At 30.9% G+C, this 19,823-nt stretch overlaps 1 protein-coding gene across 1 annotated transcript; it reads right to left on the bottom strand.

The window, feature by feature from the left end:
• Positions 1 to 10,105: 10,105 nt before the first annotated feature.
• On the bottom strand, positions 10,106 to 18,063 carry LOC129886262 (mitochondrial import inner membrane translocase subunit TIM44-2). Its single transcript, XM_055960862.1, has 14 exons — positions 17,831 to 18,063; positions 17,608 to 17,726; positions 15,367 to 15,450; positions 15,155 to 15,230; positions 14,501 to 14,545; positions 13,965 to 14,408; positions 13,798 to 13,866; positions 13,506 to 13,570; positions 13,350 to 13,418; positions 13,196 to 13,268; positions 12,696 to 12,800; positions 11,164 to 11,235; positions 10,896 to 10,958; positions 10,106 to 10,473 (listed from the first exon to the last, which is right to left on the bottom strand). Exons 1-14 carry the CDS (start codon positions 17,906 to 17,908, stop codon positions 10,342 to 10,344), a joined length of 1,494 nt encoding a protein of 497 aa, XP_055816837.1. The 5' UTR covers positions 17,909 to 18,063; the 3' UTR covers positions 10,106 to 10,341.
• Positions 18,064 to 19,823: the final 1,760 nt, after the last annotated feature.

Consider the following 19,823-nt stretch of genomic DNA (forward strand, 5'->3'; position numbering starts at 1 on the left):
GATGATAGAGTGTTCTTACAGAGTTGGTTTGATATAAAGCAAAATATTTTTTAAGCTTTACTTATTTTATTTTTTTGTATTAGTGTGTAAGTAAAAAAATATGTTATTTTAAGAGCTTCTTTGATTATATGAGATAAAATTATAATTTGAAATCATATAAAATGAAATTGAAGTTTTGTTTAAACAAAATCTCTTAAGTTATAATTTTTACCTATAAATATAAAAAATTATAAATTGTAAAAACTATCAAAATTATACAAATTCTTTATACAATTTTATCAAATAAACAAAAGTTCATAAACCTAATTTGACTAAACTTGCAATCAATTGGCCATTTCATAAATAAAAAATCTATCTCCAATTCACCCAAACTCCTCCCTTTTTTAAAAAAAAAATAATTCAACTATTCTAACCTCACCTTTTTCCTTTTCCACCTAGGAGTTTCATCAAACCTCTCTTTTTTAAAATTCCCACAAACATCTCAACCACACCCCTTTTTCTTTTTCCTTTTCCACCTCTCAATTCCACTTAAATCACTTTTTTAAAAAAAAATTCACAAACATCCTAACCCCACCCTTTTTTTTTTTCATTTTTCACCCACCAAACTTATAATTACTCTCACCAACCCCACTCTTTTTAAATATCTCTTCATCTTCTACACAACAAAAAGAGATATATCAATATTAATATAAAAACACTAACAACATCCAAAGCAAAGCAAGAACACCCAAAGCAGAAAAAGAAAAAAAAGAAAAAGCATAGGCATAAAACAAGAATGAGCAATCCCTCAACATCTATCTAAAAATTTCATCTCGTTTTTTTTTTCCTATTTTGACTTCTCCTATCGTCTTCATTGTAAAGGGGAGGAAAAAAGAAAGAAAAGATAAAAATGGGGATAAGTGAAAAAAGAGGATAGAGAGTTGAATTCGAAGATTAAAAATAGTTTTCTTAGAAATCAAAATCACAGATTTGAACTTCAGGTTTTTTATTTTTTTTTAAATTCTTTTGCTCATTTTTTGATGTGTCAGTTCATCCCCTTTCAATTCGTCGTTTCACTCGCCATTTTAAAAAAGGTAATTCTTTTTCCATTTTTTAAACTTTCGTTTGTTTTAATCATTTATTTTATAGCTTAAGTTTCGTGTATTATTTAAATTAACTATTTATTGACTAAGTTCTTTTTTAATTTATTTTTTTTACAATTTGAATGATGTATGTTGGGTTAAAGAATATTGAGAAAAGATATAAAGCCATTACTGAAATTGTCCCTTTTTTCAAAAAAGACACTTTAATTTTATGGGCGTTCGATGACCCCTTGAATAATTTTTTTTTGATATTAACATAACATTTATAGTCATCTGACATCATGAGTGTAACTCACTCTCTTGGAGGAGAGTGAAAGACCTAAATTTTTTTAAAAAAAGAATAATGTTTTACTTATTAAAAGTATTTTAATCTTTTTCTCTTTTTATTTCACTTTATTTTTTAATTTTCTATTTATAAATAAAAAAATATATATTTAATTTCATCCGAATATATATATATATAATAAATTAATTTAAAATAATAAAATATACCCGCCATAACCCCTTTTATTCTACATAATAAAAAATACTCACGCATGCTACCGCTCATTACCATTTGTCTCCCTTCAGAAATATAAAATAAATAAATAAAATAAAATATAAAAATAATAAATAAATAAAATAATATATATTTCTTTATCAAACAAAAATAAATATATAAATAAAAACCCCGCCCATACCCTATTAAAATAAAATGTATAATAATAATAAAAAAAATATAAATCCCATCGCCTTTTCTTTTTCAGAAAACATATTTTATAATTAAATCCACGCCTGTCCCCATAAACCCACGCGTGCCCCTTTTTCCCATAACAATAAAATGAATAAATAAATAATTTTTGATATATTTTTATCCATTCCGTATTATTTTATATTTTTGTTGTTCTGCATTATTTTATATTTTTCCCCGTTCTGTATTATTTTATTAATTTATCCACTCCATATTATTTTATATTTCCGTCGTTCCGCATTATTTTATTAATTTATCCACTCCACATTATTACAATCATCCACCATTCCCTCTTATTTCCCTATATATATCCGATTACTTACTTTAAGAAAGGGGGCGGGCATAGACACGAACGGAGGACGCAGACAAATTTTTTGAAAGACAAAGTTGCATTTTTTTTAAAGAATTTTTTCTACTTTTTCTCTCTGCTATATCCGATTTTATTTAAAGAGCAAAAGTAGATTCGTGACTACGCCATCTCCGTTCACTACCCCGCAACAGATAATATTTACTCCATGTTCCTTTGTTTTTACGTTGTCATTGTGATAAAATATTATTCTAAAAAATATTATCTTGCTAATTTCGTCACTCCTTTTTTATTTACATGAACAATTTGGGAGCAAAAAATATGGAGTCTTTATTTGGGACTTTAAGAAATTCGTCTTAGACCAATTGAATAGCAAACGAAACAAGATGATCTCACTCGAACTCAATTCCGCTTACTTATATTTTCAGCATTTTATTGTCTATTATTATTATTATCATTATTATTTTTTCCCGTTTATTATAATTATTATTAGTAGTAGTGATAGTAGCGATAGTAATAGTATATTTTATTTATTGTTGATACTTTTATTTTTATTATTATTATTATTACTATTTTGTTATTAATATTACTAATAGAAGTAGTAGTATGTTTATTTTACTGTTATTATTATTATTATTGTTATTATTTTCGTTGTTATTATCATTATTATTAGTGTATTTTATTTATCGTTATTATTATCATTATTATTAGTAGTATTAGTATTATTTTATTTATTATTATTATCATTTTTATTATTCTTATTATTATTATTATATTCGTCATTATTATTAATTATTTAACCCTTGAAACTAACAATCCACTTTTTTATTTTTTATTTTTTAAAAATATTTATCATATGTCATTTTCTGATTGGATGAAATAAAAATCCTACCTCCACTAACTTTTTTTAATAATTTATCTAAGCCAAAAAAATATACCTCTTCAAGACATCAATTATTTTTTAAAAAAATCTAATAGGTTTATATTGCTATAACTTTTTTAATATATATATATACAGTTTGTTTTGAGATCATGAAGAGGGATATTATTTTGATTTGGCTAAATTATGAAAAAAAATTGAAAAACTTATTTAATTTTTTTTTAGTTATAGATATTATTACAAGATAGTTTTACAATAATTATCTAAAAACTGTCTTGTAATAGAAAAAAATTATTTATTTATTTTTAACTATCTTGTAATAACTAATTTAGTTTGAAATATTTTTTTTATCTTGTAATAACTAAAAAATAATTTAGTTATACGTATAACTAATTTTTTTTAGTTATTTTATTTATACGTATTGTAAAAAAATAATTATTATTAAACAGTAAAGAAAAATCAAGCCAAAAACTAAAAAAAAAATCTAGTCTTTTTTTTTGGTTAATCGGATAAAAAAAATCCTAATCTTGTTTATCAATGTAGCTTTTAAAAAAAAATTGGAGGGGGGAAGATGGGGGGAGGCATCTTGAAGAGGTATATTATTTTTGGTTTAGATAAATTATAATTTTTTTTTAGTGGAGGTGAAAATTTTATTTCATTCAATAAAAAAATGACACATGATAAATACTTTTAAAAAATAAAAAATAAAAAGAGGGTTGTTAGTTTCAAAGGTTATATTTAGCTAAAAAGTTAGATCGAAGGGTAATTTTAGATCAAAAAGATGAATATAAGGATATTTTTAGTACAAAAGATGAATGAAAGATATTTTTAAAACTTTTTCTATAGTTCAAAGATATTTTTGGCCATTTTCCATTTTTTCTATGTTTGATACATAAATATGAATTATGTATATAATTTAAACAAAAGTATTACGAGATGTGGAGGTAAGGCAGGGATTGGAGATACGGCGGGGTTGAAAATGAGGTATTGGAGAATTCGAGTACACAAATAATATAAAATGTTATTTTTTTTATTTCATAAAAAAAATATTTTTTTCATTCTTAAAAAAATTTAAAATTTAAAAATTAATATTTTTTACAATTTTTAACTAAAACAAGAAAATTTGGAAATATTCCGTAGTGAACACATCCTATATCTTCATCCACATTAGAAAAGTTAATTTAACAATCACTTCGTCATATATTTATATTACCAAAGTAAAACGTTTAAAACATATCTTCTTTCATTTTTATTGGATGTTGTTATAAAATAAAGATTAAAGACTATAGAGTAAATATTAGAGGAAAAGACTGATTTATTATTCAACTATTCATATATAGATAAACTAGATAAATTGTTCATGCTTCGCACAATAATTATTGAATTTTTAAATTTACTAATAATCCATTTTAAAATAATGAAAAGCTAATTCTTGTGAAAAGATTTTTATCCCTAAATTTAATAACAGGTTTTATGTTTTAATTTATGATGGATCTTAATTTTATATTCACTTATTTTGTCCTGTGGAGATAGTTGAACCATTTTATATTGCAACATGTACAGGTGAAACTATACCATTATACCTCCTCTTTTTACTTTCTCTCCCTCTTTATTTTAAAATGTTTTACTTCTTACCTCACACAAAAAAAAATTAAGTAATAAAAGTTGGTGACTAAATAAAGGCATTTAAACACTAATAAAGATAGGATAGCAAAGAGATACAAAGCATATGGTGCCAATATAGTTAAGCATTAGAGATTGGTTGGTTTTATACTTTTTCTTAATAAAATAATGATATTGTTGTTGGCAATACCAAGACTTAAGATGATATGAAATATACTATGAGCAACATTTATAGACATTGACTCTTAAGAGTCCATAGAAAGAGTCCAAAGAATTCAGAAACTACATCATATGATCTAATGTGTTTTCCGCATTAGAAGTACAATTTTAATAAGTATTTAAACTTAATAAAATAAATGAACACTTGATAATTGTATCTAGTCATATACTCTCATCCCTCAACGATTCCATCACTTGATAATCGAAAACATAATATCTCAGAAAATTTTATTATTCCATCTCAACCTTGACAACATGTAATGTACTCATGGACAAGTTAATTTTATGCTCTATTCATTTTTCGTTGTGACTTGTTTATACAAAAAAATAATTTATATGATCTAAAGACATTCTCAGTTGCAAACATATTCTTCGTCCCTGCTTCAACTATATTATATATTTTAGTCACAATAAACACAGGCATTAGAAATAGGGAAACTTACGTAAATATCAATAGTTTAGGAGCTAATTACTTAGATATACTTTAGTTTATAATATTATGAAGCTTATTTTGGTTCGTCCAGATAAGTCGGAACTGTTCCATATGATTTTTACAGACTTGAGATAATCATCAAAGCATCCACATGCATTTACATAAAGACTTAGATTAGCACTGCAATTAAATCCATTCAATTGAAAATTCTTCTACATGAGAGTTTTTTTTACCTTTAACAAATGTGTATGCTGGAGAAACCTTCCCGTAGTAATCATGTTGAGACATGTGTTTCAATTCACTAGCTAGGAAATATGAGATTAGGAATAAAAAATATCCGGAACAAGATAGAATTGACCTCCATACATGGTGGATGAGAAGCGAGAAGCGAGAATGAAATGGTTTGAATTTTTTTTAGTGGAAAAATGTAGATGCTACGGTGAGAAAGTATGAGTGGATGGAGGTAATTAGACAAGATATAATACTTATTGAGCTTATCGAAAATATGACCTTAAATAGGAGGATCTGAAAATTGTGAATTAAAGTAGAAAGTTGGTTGACAGTCGAGTGTTCTCTCAATTTCATGCACGATATGATTAGTGGTAGTACTTGGAGCTTCTTTCTTACTAGTGGTATTAGCATTATTCTTGTAGTTTTTTGTTCTTCAATTTCGATTATGACCTGCTTGTGTGCTTCGATTTTCACGTTATTTTGTTGACATAACTATTTTTTTAATTGTATGCCATTTCTTTTGTCCCATTTTATGTGGCACCCAAAAAGAATATCGTCTTATTATAATGAGAAACAATTTAACTTTAAAATTTCTCTCGTTAATGAAATGATTTTCAATCATACAATTATCTAATAATTGTTTTAGATCACAACTTCAAAAGTCTTTTTTTAAAAACATTGTGTCAAGTCAAATAATACCACATAAAATGAGACGGAGCGAGTATATATTGCTCCCATTTCACATTATTTTGTTGGTGTTACTGCTCTCAATTTTGTATTTTTTTCCAAGCTATTTGAAAATGCTTTATTTCAAACCAAAAAATTATCGAAAACAATCTTTCTATTTTTACGAGGTAGATGTAAAATCTGCATACACTCTATCATTCTCTACATATAGAATTATATTGAATATGTTGTTGTTAATTAAAAAGTTTTGAAAATATTCTTAAAGAATAATAATTTATGTTTAACTAATTAATTAAAAAATATTTTTATTAATGAGATAATTAGAAGTGTCTTATGCTTGATTTATATTCCAATTTCTTTTTTATTTTCTGAAAAAATAATTTCGTGTACCGTTTAAATATGTTTCTTTTTTAGCAGAATCCATCGGTGACCCCATAAAGTTGGCACCAATTTTCACTTAGACATCATAACTAGGTTTTGCTCATTTTAGAGACCTCAAGTAAGGTCTCGATGTATCATTTTGACATTTTTTTTGACAATCACCCAAATATATAAAGTATGTGTAATGCACTCGCTGATGATGTGTCAAAGTGGCGAATTAAACGAATACACGTGGCATATATATATCAAAAATAATTCTCAAATAATAACTTTTGAGTCGAAAAAAATGATCAATAACTTGATGACATGTGATATTTTTTAATTTAAATAATAATTAAAAAAAATAAAAATTAACAACTTCTATTAACTTACCCACCCTCCCTTCTCTCCAGCCCCACTCACCCCTCCCGTCGCCTTCTCCAACCCCACCCACCCCAACCCCAACCCATCCCCCACCCCACCAGATCTCCATTTCCACCTCCACCCACCCCAATCCTACCCATATTATCTTCAAAAATACTTTAAAAAGAATTTAACTATTTTGAAAATTTTATTTTATAAAAGCACAAGTTTTTCTTCTCTACTTCTAAAAAATAGTTATTAATAAATAGTGGAAGAAAAAAATCAATTCTCGTATGTGCAAAGGAATCAGAATACGTGAAGAATGATTTATGGATCTATAAGTTACTAAATCTACTAAAAGAAATTATTATATGAAGATGGTTTTAAAATGATTTGAAAAAAATTAAAATTTTTTGTCCATATTTTTCAAATTATTTCCAGGAGGAAAAAGGCAACAAAATAAGAAAGAGGAAATCTCGTGGCATTCGAATTCATTTTATATTTGACATCATTAAATCTATTTCGCCATAGATGAAAAATGATAGCTAGAAAATGGAGAAGAAGATGAATAAGAAAAAAAAATTAAAAATATATTTTTTTAAAAAAAACATTCTTCACGCGCTCAAAATGGATGCAACACACGCAATGTGCTAAATCAGTGTAAAGTGTCAAAATGACACATCAAAACTTTACTTGAAGTTTCTAAAATAAATAAAACCTAGTTAAAATATCTAAATAAAAGTTGATGTCAATTTTTGAGACTAGTCATGGGTCCGCCGTCTTTTTTCTTCTAAAATGCGCAATGGCTATCAATCTATCAGTTGTCTCTAAGTTCTTATGTCACCTTACTGTCATTCCGTCACTGACAGAAGGATTTTTCTTCTTATTCTCTTGCGCACCTAGTAGGACGATTCAGTATTTATAGTATTAAATTAAAACAATATAATATTCATATTTCACATATGTTTTATTAATTAATTATGTAATATATATTTTCAACTTTATCACAATAAAATGTACTATTAATTTGAAATAAAATAAAATACATATTTTTGAGATAAATTGAAGGGTGGTTCACACAAATACCCCTTATTTTGGGATAGTCTTCAACTTTTCCTCAAATTTGATGATTTTTAGTAATTATTGTGTAGCAATTTATAAATAAAGGATAAGTGGCTGAAAATATCACGACATCAAAATAACAATTAATTTTTTTTAAACATAAATTCATATTTTTGTGTCATAAACTAATATAACTTAAAAGCATAAACATAACAAATTATGCCGCTTTAATAGAGGCGAATTCAAAATTTGAAAATGATAGATATATCATCAATGACTAATGTGCGTTCATTAAAGCATGGTACCTAATATTGAGCCGTGTGATGATTTTATTAAACATAGAAATATAAAATTTATGTACTAACGTATAAATATAAATTAAAAGATAAATTTGATAAAATTTACTATGTGGAATAATAATTTTGAATTTCACTTTGCACTATGAAGTTACAAGTTCAAAATTAGCCAGCCTTTCATCCAATATTTTTGAATGCCAAACAAAATATATATGTCATATCTCAATATATATACATTATTTTTTTCGAAATTAACGAGTGCACATGAACACGTAGATCCACTTTTGTGCTTACTCTAAAACTAATACTAATCAAGACAATGTTTAATAACGGGTGCACGTGTACCCTCAGTTGGACTTATAGATCTGCTTTTGTGCTTACTCTAAAACTAATACTGATCAAGACAAAGTTTATGTTGAGTGAGACAAAAAAATTCTAAGCTTATGCCAAGTAAATTAAATACGATACAATTTAGATCATAAAAAATATACTTTAAACCATTACTTTCGTTATATAAATAATAAAAGCAAATTAAAAATATTAATATTTAAGAATAAAAAATTAAGAGCACCCAAAAAATATGGCATAATACATAAATTAACCCTTAAATTTGACTTTAAATTTTAAATATAACCTCCAACTTTTATAGTGCATAAATAGACATTTTAACTATTTATTTCTTAAACAAAAAAACACGCAAAACCAACAGACTTAGTACGTGATGTACAAAAGCTCTTAAATGGATCTTTTAGTCACTCAATAGCTGTCACGTAATTACAACCTTTAAACATATTTTATAATTAAATAAAATAAAAAAAATAAAGAAAACAAAAGAAAATCTTGCCCCCACTTCCTCACCACTAGCCCAGCTCAGCCCACACACTCTGCCCCCCACTCCCCCACCCCGAAAAAAACTTATTTTGAAAAAAAAAAATTGAATATGTTTTTATTGCATCACCTCACCTGCCTTCCAAAAAAATTAATTTTGTTTTGATTTTTTTAAAAAATTTTTTGGACCACCCCACTCACCCTCTCCCCCATCAAAATTAATTTTGTTTTGAAAAAATAAAGTTTTAATTTTTTTTTTTTTTATGTTTTGCACCACCCACCCCTGCCCCAACCCCACCTCCTCCCAAAAAAGAACAAAATAACCACCTAAGACATATATATATATATATATAAAGGTATTCATTAAGAGTAGAGTTGTTATTTTTGCTTTTTTTTAATTGTTGTGAACCTCAAAAATTACACCTGACACGTATGAATTGCGTTCCGATCACACGCTATGTCAGGTTGAATTCGCATATTTTTTTATTTAAAAAATAAATAATTAAAAAAAATCTATTTATGCATTATAAATAAAAAATAAAAAATAAAAAAATCTATTTAAGGCCAATTTATATATTATGAAAAAAAATAAAAAAATTGCAAAAGCTTCAAGATAGTGCCTGTGAAATTGCTAGATTTCCACCACAAGTAGAAGCAAAATGACAGCTATAGTAGCTATAAAGGCAGCAGTAAAATCTGAAAACTGACACAGTTCACCTTTCTAGGCAAAAGTTAATTTACCAAAAGGGCCTCTAAAGTTGTATTATTTGCAGAAACAACAAACAATAACCAAGTATCTGGACATAGTATTTTATCTCGTAATTAAAAATCGAATGAATAAGGATCCCATTTTCCCTTTGATCTACTCCTTTCTAACGGAAATTTGGTGTAATTTGACCTCCTAGCACTAATCTCAACTTCCTGGATATACGGATACATCTATATGGTACCTATTAATTGTCCCATCGTGAAAATGGCAAGTAATTCACTATAGTTCTTCTGCATAACTAACATGAATATTCTATTTATGCAGTGTTCATGGTTGGATCTTCGTGCATTGTGCTAGGGTTGCTCAAGTACATTCACAAGAATAGTGAAAAAATATCCTAACTGCTCTCAATAATTTGAATACATGATGCCCCCGTTACAACGGAGGAAAAGGCAAAAATTTATTGCAAAAATTTTTCTGCACACATTATCCGTGGGCAGCAACATTATCCGCTCCCCATGATGAGTTGATTTAGATAAGGGCTGCAACACCAAGTTGCTGCATCTCTTTAAGCCTCCATATAGGGTGGATCGCTCCTTCTCCGAGTTCTTCTGCTTCTACTAGTTGCATAGCCCAAGCATAGTATACAGTGTGTATCGTATCCTAAATACAGCAACCACATTTAGCCATATTCAAATTCAGAAGTCTTAGCTTTGATGATGAGCTACTGTAGATTGAGATCATTCGATAGAACAACAAAGACGTCTCAACAAAGAAGCTTTTTCTAAGGAGCTTTAAAAGTCAATTGAATTCGGAAATTTTTAACGGATGCTCGTTAACACGCTTTTATGTATGACGATCACGCTAGTAACATAGAAAAATGACAATTTGACTACAGATGATACGATGAAGTTTGTACAAGATGAAATTCGATATAAAATACCAAATTTACCAGAAGGGTCAACAAATAGAATATACAATGGAGGACATTTTAAGTAACGTCAACCTAAAACAGAGGACAAAACTATTTTATTTTTTTTGACAATTGAAGGATATAAAAGATAAAAACAGAGGATAAAACTTACCTGTCCCCCTTCTTTAATTGAACCAAGTTTATCACGTATGCAGTAAACCTGTTGCGTCTGGAACTGTGAAAATTACCAAAGAAAGATTACTATCAGGTTTTCTCCATCATTTACATACAATATGTTTTTAAAAAATTACCAAAGAAAGTTTACTATCAGGATTTCTCCGTAATTTATATACAAATATTTTTTAAGTATTTGTTAGACAGAGAGCCCTTTCAAGAGGTGCATTGGTCCAGACATCAAAAAAATGAGGAAAGATGCTTACCGCCAAAATGATAATGGGACTGTCTCCCATCATTTTTGTTTCCCGTACTTCGACGTCCGAAATATGTAAAATCTGCAGAATGAGAGAGAGAGAGTAGTTAACGATATAGATTGTCTAGACATTTATTCGTGCATATAGAAGTGCACAGAAATTAAAAGGTTGGATCTGTCCGCCAGCACCCCTTTTTTGGGGATTTGGGGCGGGGGGGCGGGGGGGGGGGGGTGAACACATTTTCAGTAGGCTTATTTGATTCCTAGTAGCAATGGGGAGAAACCACATTAGAGGAAAAGGAAAAGGAAACTTTGATGTGAGAGAAACCAATTAGTCCTGAACTCACAACTAATCGTTCCCTTTAATGTAGTTTACCACGTGATGCAAAATTAGAGATCACAAGTTTCATTCAGAATTTTCAGTTTGAGCGACTTTCCTAGAGTGAGAAGTGGGAAATCTGGGATGAACCATCTCTCTAGGGATTGTGAAAGATGTTCTACTAGAAATATTCTTGTTATTGCTTCGACTCATATTCCCCCAAAAGTGGATTCCGCTTTAATAACCCTGAATAAATTAAATGCGTGCATTAAGATATGCAGGCTCCTTATTCCAAGACAACAAAAGCAATTTTTCCACTCTTTCATATACCTCGTACAGCTGCAGCAGGATTTGAAAAAGAAATTGATCGTGACTTTCTTCCCTTTTGGGCCAATGGTAGGAGAGGAAGGAAATAACAATTAAGGTGAAGCAGGGTCAGAAACGATGAATCTCTTTAATGGGGAGAAACCACAGGAGAGGGAAAGGGAGGTTTGATGCTAGAGAAACCAATTAGTACTGAACTCAAGCTAATCAATCCCTTTAATGTAGTATACCGTGTTATGCAAAATGAGAGATCACAAGTTTCATGCCGAATTTTCAGTTTGAGCGTCTTTCCTACAGAGAGAAGTGGGAAATCTGGGATGATTTCAAATCAAGGCCACAACTATAGCAAATGCAGCATCCAATGTTTCGATCAAGGCAAATGAGAAACAAAAACATTAACTATTGACGCCCTACAACTCCGAAAGAAACAAAACTAGAACATTTAAAAGAACAAAAACAATACCACTCTACAAGGTATTAGATTTGTTGAACAGGTTCCATGACAGAAGTCAGATAGTTCTAGTCAGGGACAACAGTCCTAAATCTCTATCACCACAACAGCATCTAAACACAAAGTTTCAGGGATTAATGACCTTGACTTGACAAGCACAGAACTCGTAAATTGTATTCACATTAACAGAATAAGTCCATGGATCAGCATAAAAATGTAATCATCTACAGTAGTATGAACAGTGTCTTGGCTATTTCAAATTACGAAACAATTTTAGTTCGATCAATTTTTACTTTGACCTTGTCTGACATGCTAGTAGAAATCATTAAGAACAGATTGTAACAGTGAAAGTTTGAGCAAAGCAGCACTCTTCATTTATTGTTATTCCCCTACAGTGTAAATAAATATTCAAACTGGAAGGCAATGCCATAACTTGTATTTTTCTTACCTTGTTATCAAAAATGATACCCTGGCTATCAAAAGCTTGATGCTCTGCTTTACATCGCTCAATTACCTCTTTGCTGCAATATTTCTTCAACACCTCTGAATCTCCCTTATGACCCAAAAAGGAAAATGTCATTGAAAGACAATGAAAAAAATAACATATTTAAGTATATCAACATGAGAAGATTCAATAAGCAGTGAAAGACAAACTAAAGCACGGTTCAAGGCAGGAAAAGGAAGGGTAAGGTAAAGGTGGACCTACTCATCGACTTCTGAAGTATTTATCCATCCCTTTGGGTTAAAGGTAAAGACACATACATTCTCCTCTCTGTCCAACTTTGAAAGGGTTGAAAACTAGACATAAAGAGGTTGCACCACCCGCTCCTAATTGTGAACGAAGCAAATGACAAACCCATACCCTTCCTTCTGCCTCTCCCATTTTCACCCCACACGAGAAATAGTGTGCATGTGTTCATAAGCTTTAGTGAACTTCTGCATACTTACTTTGAAGAATGCTCCAAGAACTGGTCGAATCACTTCTTGAACCTCAGCAACAAATTCAGGTAAAGAAAATGACCTTCACAAGACATACTTCAAATTTCTTAAACAAGCCAAAAATGATAATGAAGAATCAAGCAAAAGAAGGCTGTAATCATACGGATCTCTGCGGCGGATCTCTTTAAATGACAAAGCAGCTGTTGATTCTCCAAACACAGTTTCATTTATACTGTAACATTAAGATGGAAATTATAAGTTCATTTTAAATTGAACGCTATCCGGGACACAGCATTAAAATTGAAATGTATAGCCATACTCTTGGATTTTATGAACAACGGGATGATCACTTGTTTCCCATCTCTCACGAATATCTTCTGCAATCTGTCCTACCACAAAAATATTTCAGATAACTTCATATCAAATTCAATCCAAATTCACTGCTGCTGCTATCAGCTAAACGATTGTATGCTAAAAATCATCACCTATGAATGCTTTCTGGATCAAGGAATGTATATCCTCATTGGATTAAATATTGCAGATGACAAAGTTTGAAAAGAAAATATATTACCAGCACAAAAGTTAAAATTCTACTGAAAATCAGTAAGTACCTCCTGGCTTTTTGTTACAACAGGTTCACTCATGCCAGTAAAGCGCTTAAAAACAGGGTGACCTTGCATCTGGAAATAATAAAACTCAGGGCATTAAGATTTAGGATTATGAGAGGAAAAAGACAAGTTCACTCATCTCAACAGGGACTAATAAGAAAGAAAATTACTTTTTCCTTGAATGTCTCCCATTTCTTATTCCATTTTGATTGCTTTGACGGCAAGACAGCAACATCAGTCCTTGTGCTCCTCTCAAAGTTTGATGAAGTTTCTTGTGTGGAAGCAGAATGTTCGAGGCGCTTTCTCTTACCTGGAGTACCTTTCAATTCATCCAATATGATGCCATATCCCTTCTTGGCTAAGTCAACAGGCTTTGCTTCTTTTATTTTCTGGAAGGCTGGTGAGACTTTCGATGATAAGGATGAGGCAGCATACTTAACCTTGCTAAAAACTGTTTCTGCATTATCACTGGAAGAAGATTGCTGCTGCTGCTGCTCCTGTTGAGTTTTTGCTGATGCAGACTCACTACTCTCATTGGTATTTGAACCAGAGGTATCTGAATGACCACTTGATCCTGGAGTTTCTTCCTTCCCCATCCGAAAACTTCCTCTGACCTAAATACGAATCAAGGTAGACTGTCACTTCCTTAAAGAATTCACCATAATCCGTTTATGTTCTAAAAAGAGCTCAGTAAAAAATTACCAACCTCCTCTTTAGTAGCAGATATTTTTTCCTCCACATTGGCATAAACCTACAAGACAAATTATATGAACTCAAAAAGCAGTGACAAAACTTAACATTTCAAGGAACTTCCAGAATTTGGAGATTGAAATATCAATATTTTTTTATGAAGGTGTTTTATTACTGAATTCAAGGAAAACTATTCAGTACAAGAATACATATGTTAGCTCCATTACATGATGTTATGAAGAGCCAGGAAGCTAACCAAAAGAACCCAGAATATTTGGGGGGCATACAAACATGTGGCTGAGTCAAGGTTAGGGAAGTAGGGAACTAACAAAGGCTAGAAATGCATCAACATTATTTACATAGGAAAGTTGTTCTAACCAAAGATACAAAAAAACAAAAATAAACATCTAGCCTACAGGGAGTTTGCTAATTAAAAGTGATAGGTGTCGAAAACATAATTAATCAAATAAGAGTGTGCTCTCTCTAACAACTTAAGCTTTTAGATGAGATGATCACACACTTCAAAATGATATTAGAGTAGGCAAAGGTGGGTTTGGGTCTCACCACCATCCAATATCGAAAAGGATTTTCACGTGCTTAGTCCATGAAAAAGAATCAAACCCACACGTCTATTAATTAAACAAAAACAAGCTATCTCTAATGGCTTAACCTTTTTTGCTGTAGCTTCAGCTTCAGTCCAAACACCATCGACATGCTTGTAAAGCTGCTCAGTTGTCTGCTTCGTTCTGCATTTGCCAGTTCACCATTTCAGGGTCCCCATTGGTAGTTCTGCCAGCCTTGACATACAACAGTATGTCTCAGCCCCTTAAGAAAAGGCTAAAACCACTTTAAAAGTACATTTGAAGGAAATCTAAAAGTCACCTTGTTTTAAGATCTTCTTTCACCCCTTTCAACTCCTCTGCTTTCTCCTTCAGCACCTTGACTGACTGTTTGAATTCTTGATTTCTGCAGCCATAAGAGTTGAGGAATAAACCCAATGACCCCCCCAACAAAGCCTTAGAAACAAATAGATGGAGAGGGCAACACAAACAGCCAGAAACTTGATCGTCATAAAGTTGAGAATTAGTGCATTCTCTACCTTCTCACTTCAAAGGATACCAACATGTCCCCATACCACCCACCCCCAAGGAAAAAAAAGAAATGCTCAGAATCAGGTTGTCCATACTGCATTTCGACAGATCTTGTCAACTAATGAATGTAAGGTAGCCATTTCTGTTGGGAATTTTAAAGATAAAGATGCAGTAATCAATGATAAAAAATCTTGAATGCAAGTTAAATTGAGTGGATACATAACCCACCTAAGAGGGAAAATAACGTATTTGAAAAAACTACATTGTCTAGCATTTCCACATAATGCATGTGTGTCCTTGTTTTGTATGACAATAGTGCAGACATTGGATAAAGTGATTAGGAATCTTCTGCATAGAGAAAAACATTGCCACAAGAAATATCATTTCGTGGAGCAAAAGGAAATAATATCCGTTTTAGAGAGGGAGGTTTCAGGTTCAGGAGACTAATTTATTTAATATGACCATGTAATGGAATGGTGGTAGAGATAAACACAAAAAGAGATGAATAATGAAGTAGGTGATAGTTGCTAAATATGGGATATGAATGGATGATTTTCAGATAAAGTGACTAGCTATTTGCTGAGCACGCCTGCGAAAAGGTATTATAACGAAAAGACAACTTAACAAGATTCATTGGCTTAGTCGTTGATAGGAATGGGAATGGGGCGGGTTCGATTTTATTTTTTTTGGAGATAGTGGTAATTAACGCACAGTTATTACTCAAAAGTGGAAACTTTGAATTTAAGTTTAAAGATTTTCAAAACTACTGTAGCTATACTATTCTTAAGTGCTATAGCTAGAATTCTCATAACATTATATCCTTCAGTCATCCACTGTAGAGACTTTAGTTATTGTATTGTATGCTATTGACATCTTAATAATGAGGTTTGTTTAGATTGTTATTTTAATTTAATGATATTAAATTGTTGAATTCATTGTTACATAACAATAAACAATATCATTTTATGTAATAACAAAAATGTGGGGCCGCGGGGGGTTGAAAACGAAAAAAAATACTATGTGGGCGGGGGCGGGGTGGGTTGGAGACTTGGGAGTCTTTGCGGGTTTGCCCTGCAATCGCCCTGTTGCCATCCATAGTCGTTGGGACTGGTATGTGGCATGAAGATGCAATTATGGGCTTGTGGCTGACATTATGTTAGAAATCGTTCAAGGGAATATCATGAGAATTTAGCTCTTGAGGAGCTATTCAAATTGAGTATCTGAGAAATGGAAGTGCCCAGTAAAAGTTTTACCATTACGTTGAGGCGGAACGTGGGAAGGATAGGATGGTATAAAGAGGGTCAGTGTGTGTATATTTTCATTAAAATCTTATTCATTCGGTCTAATTAATTCAGGAGAAAAGAAGACATTGTAAAAGGAGATTCTAATACTAAAGCACCAAAGAAAGTTTCTAAATGAAACCCTTACAAGACAATCCGATAAAGAATAAACGCATTACATTAAGTGGGAGATTTAAGTGCAGAGGGCGCGGGCATATGTTGATCACTTGCTGTTACACTTTAGAGTAGCTTCATAGTGGAATTCTCTCAATGTGACATTGATTGAGCATCCCAAAGATAGTGTTAAGAGGCAATGGAAAGATAAAGGTTAAAGAAGCTTGCAACCATGTGCCTGCTATGTTCTTTTCTAGAATATTTGGAACTGAAGGATTTTTCAAAGCACTGAGAAAATACTTAAGATACATAAATATCTCGTTTTTATTTCACATATAATTTGGCATAAAGACTTCCTTTGTATCAATAGTTGTTTACACTTTAAGGGAGATCAAAAGTAGCCTACATACCCAGGCTGAAAACATATTCATGACGCATCTTAGCGAATTAAAAAATGATAATCTATCCGATTTATAGCAAGCCCACATCTGATCAGAAAAAAGGAACTTGTAATTCTCAGAAACAAAATTTCCCAGCTCACAAAAAATTCCTTTTTCTTCTTTACTACCATTATTTAAGGAAGCAAATAACTAAGTAAAAAGGTTCGGCATTGAAAAGCAACACCAAATAGAAAATACCTGTCTACTTCGCCTTTAACCTTCTCGGAGAACTCATTGAATACACCGAAATGACGAATACCCAAATACCTGTCTGCTCCAATCAACCTCAAATTTGTTGCAACTCTACCAGAAACCACCTAATGCAAACATTAAAAATTAACGAATTATACAGAAGGAGCTATAAAACCTATTTAAGCACAAATTCAATAGCTTCACAATAGAGAAGGCAAATAACAAGAACCTGTTGTGGTGCTAATATTCGGCGGAAAACAGGTTGTTTGGAGATAAACAAGTCTCGCACAATCTTTCTGCTGGTCATTTGGAGCCTTTTTGCTGATTTAATGAACAAATTTTCTTCTTCGGGTGAAGAAGGAAACGAAGGTCTGTATAGACACTTTCTTCCGTTCCTGCCCTAATGTTAGAGGACTTGTTTGGGCCGCACGATAAACCCCAATTTTTACTAGTTTGATTTTTCCTTCGACTTAGATTCTCTTTCCTTTTGTTAAATAAAATAAGGCTAGTTTGATCATAAATATTGTGAAATTTGAAAAAAATTATTATTGAATAAAAAAATATATATATATAAATTGAAATTGTGTTTAGATCAAAATATAAAATTAAAATTATATTTTTTAAGTGATTTGAAGTGGAAAAAAAGTGTTTTTCAAATTTTGAAATTCAATTAAAATATAAGAGTTATCCACATTCCAATGATAATGTAAGGATTATAGAAAATGATTAAACACCTTGGGTTGGTATAAGCTATTATGGGACTTGGACAACACTATGATTCAATTATATATAAATGATTTTGTGATTATTCAAAGTTTAAAGTTTATATATCTTTAATAATTTTATCGCTTGCCATTTAATTAACTCGCAACTTATTTATGATATTAGGTTCATAGTTTATATAGTATAATATGTTTATATTTCTCAAACATATATATGAAATTTGAAACGAAATTATAGAGTTTTTTTTTTTTTGAATTTGTACCATATTCTTAAAAAACAATTGAAACTCTAAGGGTGTGTTTGACAATTATTATGGAGGAGAAATTGTTTTGAAAAATATTTTTTCTAAGAAAATAAGTTTCTTAAAATGATGAAATGACTTTCCTAATAAAAATAGCGAAAATAAGTTCTACGAGTGACATTTTGTAATGATTGTATCCTCCCTATCTTCCGGATTTCAACACACTCTCGTAGCCGCCGCCATCTCTCTCACCGCACCGCCCAACCACCACCAGCTAATTACTCCCACCTTTCATATTATTTGTCTAAGATTAATTATATATAAAAAAATTAGGATAATATTTTTTACTTTCCATATTAAACTCAAGAAAAAAAATACATACTCATTTATTTTCTTAAAAACATTTTCCTTCAGACCAAACACACTTCCATAGAAAGAAATCTTTAAGAAAAAAACATGGAGTTTATTATACAAGTTTTTTATGCAAAGCTTTGAAGGAAGTGCAACGAAAGCATGATATAGTTAGACTAGTATAAGTATTGTTTCCATGATTACAACTAAATACGTCTGGTTTCCAAATTCCCACAGGCTACGGGCAGCATAAATCTTGTGTCCTCCCTTCATAGACAGCACCTCCAATCATAACAAACTTAAAACTCCCCCCAACCTCCCACAGAGACCACCCCCATGCTATTTTTTCCTTAACAACAACCGTAACAATGACGCGCAATATGATCTAGTGATCAATGAAGTGAGATGAGAATTATCAAGTTTAATTTCAGATTCAAATTCCAACAAAGGTAAAAATATTAGCTAGTGGTGATTATTTACTTTCCAAGTATTAAATCTTGATGGACGGAGTCATGATCTAGTACGTTTTGATGGTGGATAAGAGATAATAGATTTCACGTCGAGGTGAACACGACAATTAATGGATCGGAGAGGTATTTTTAGACTTAAATATTAACTTAAGAGGTATTTTGGATCAAACTATTAACGAAATATATTTTTAAAGAACATTTTAAACCCTTTTATGGTAAAAATAACATGCACAACACTCTCTTTGCACGTGCCCCTCATACCCAAGAAGTACATTATTCCTCCTTTTCCCTCCCCGCGTTCTCAACTCTCACCAACCTTAACGTCTCTACCTTTGCCAACCCTTCACGAGAGTTACGTGCCTTTCATCATTCCTTTTCTTATAAACAACTATTTTAAACACCCTTTCCCTTTAATTTAATTACTACTTCTACTAATT

Source organism: Solanum dulcamara, chromosome 4 (assembly GCF_947179165.1).
Source record: "Solanum dulcamara chromosome 4, daSolDulc1.2, whole genome shotgun sequence".
In the NCBI taxonomy this organism is placed as follows: domain Eukaryota; kingdom Viridiplantae; phylum Streptophyta; class Magnoliopsida; order Solanales; family Solanaceae; genus Solanum; species Solanum dulcamara.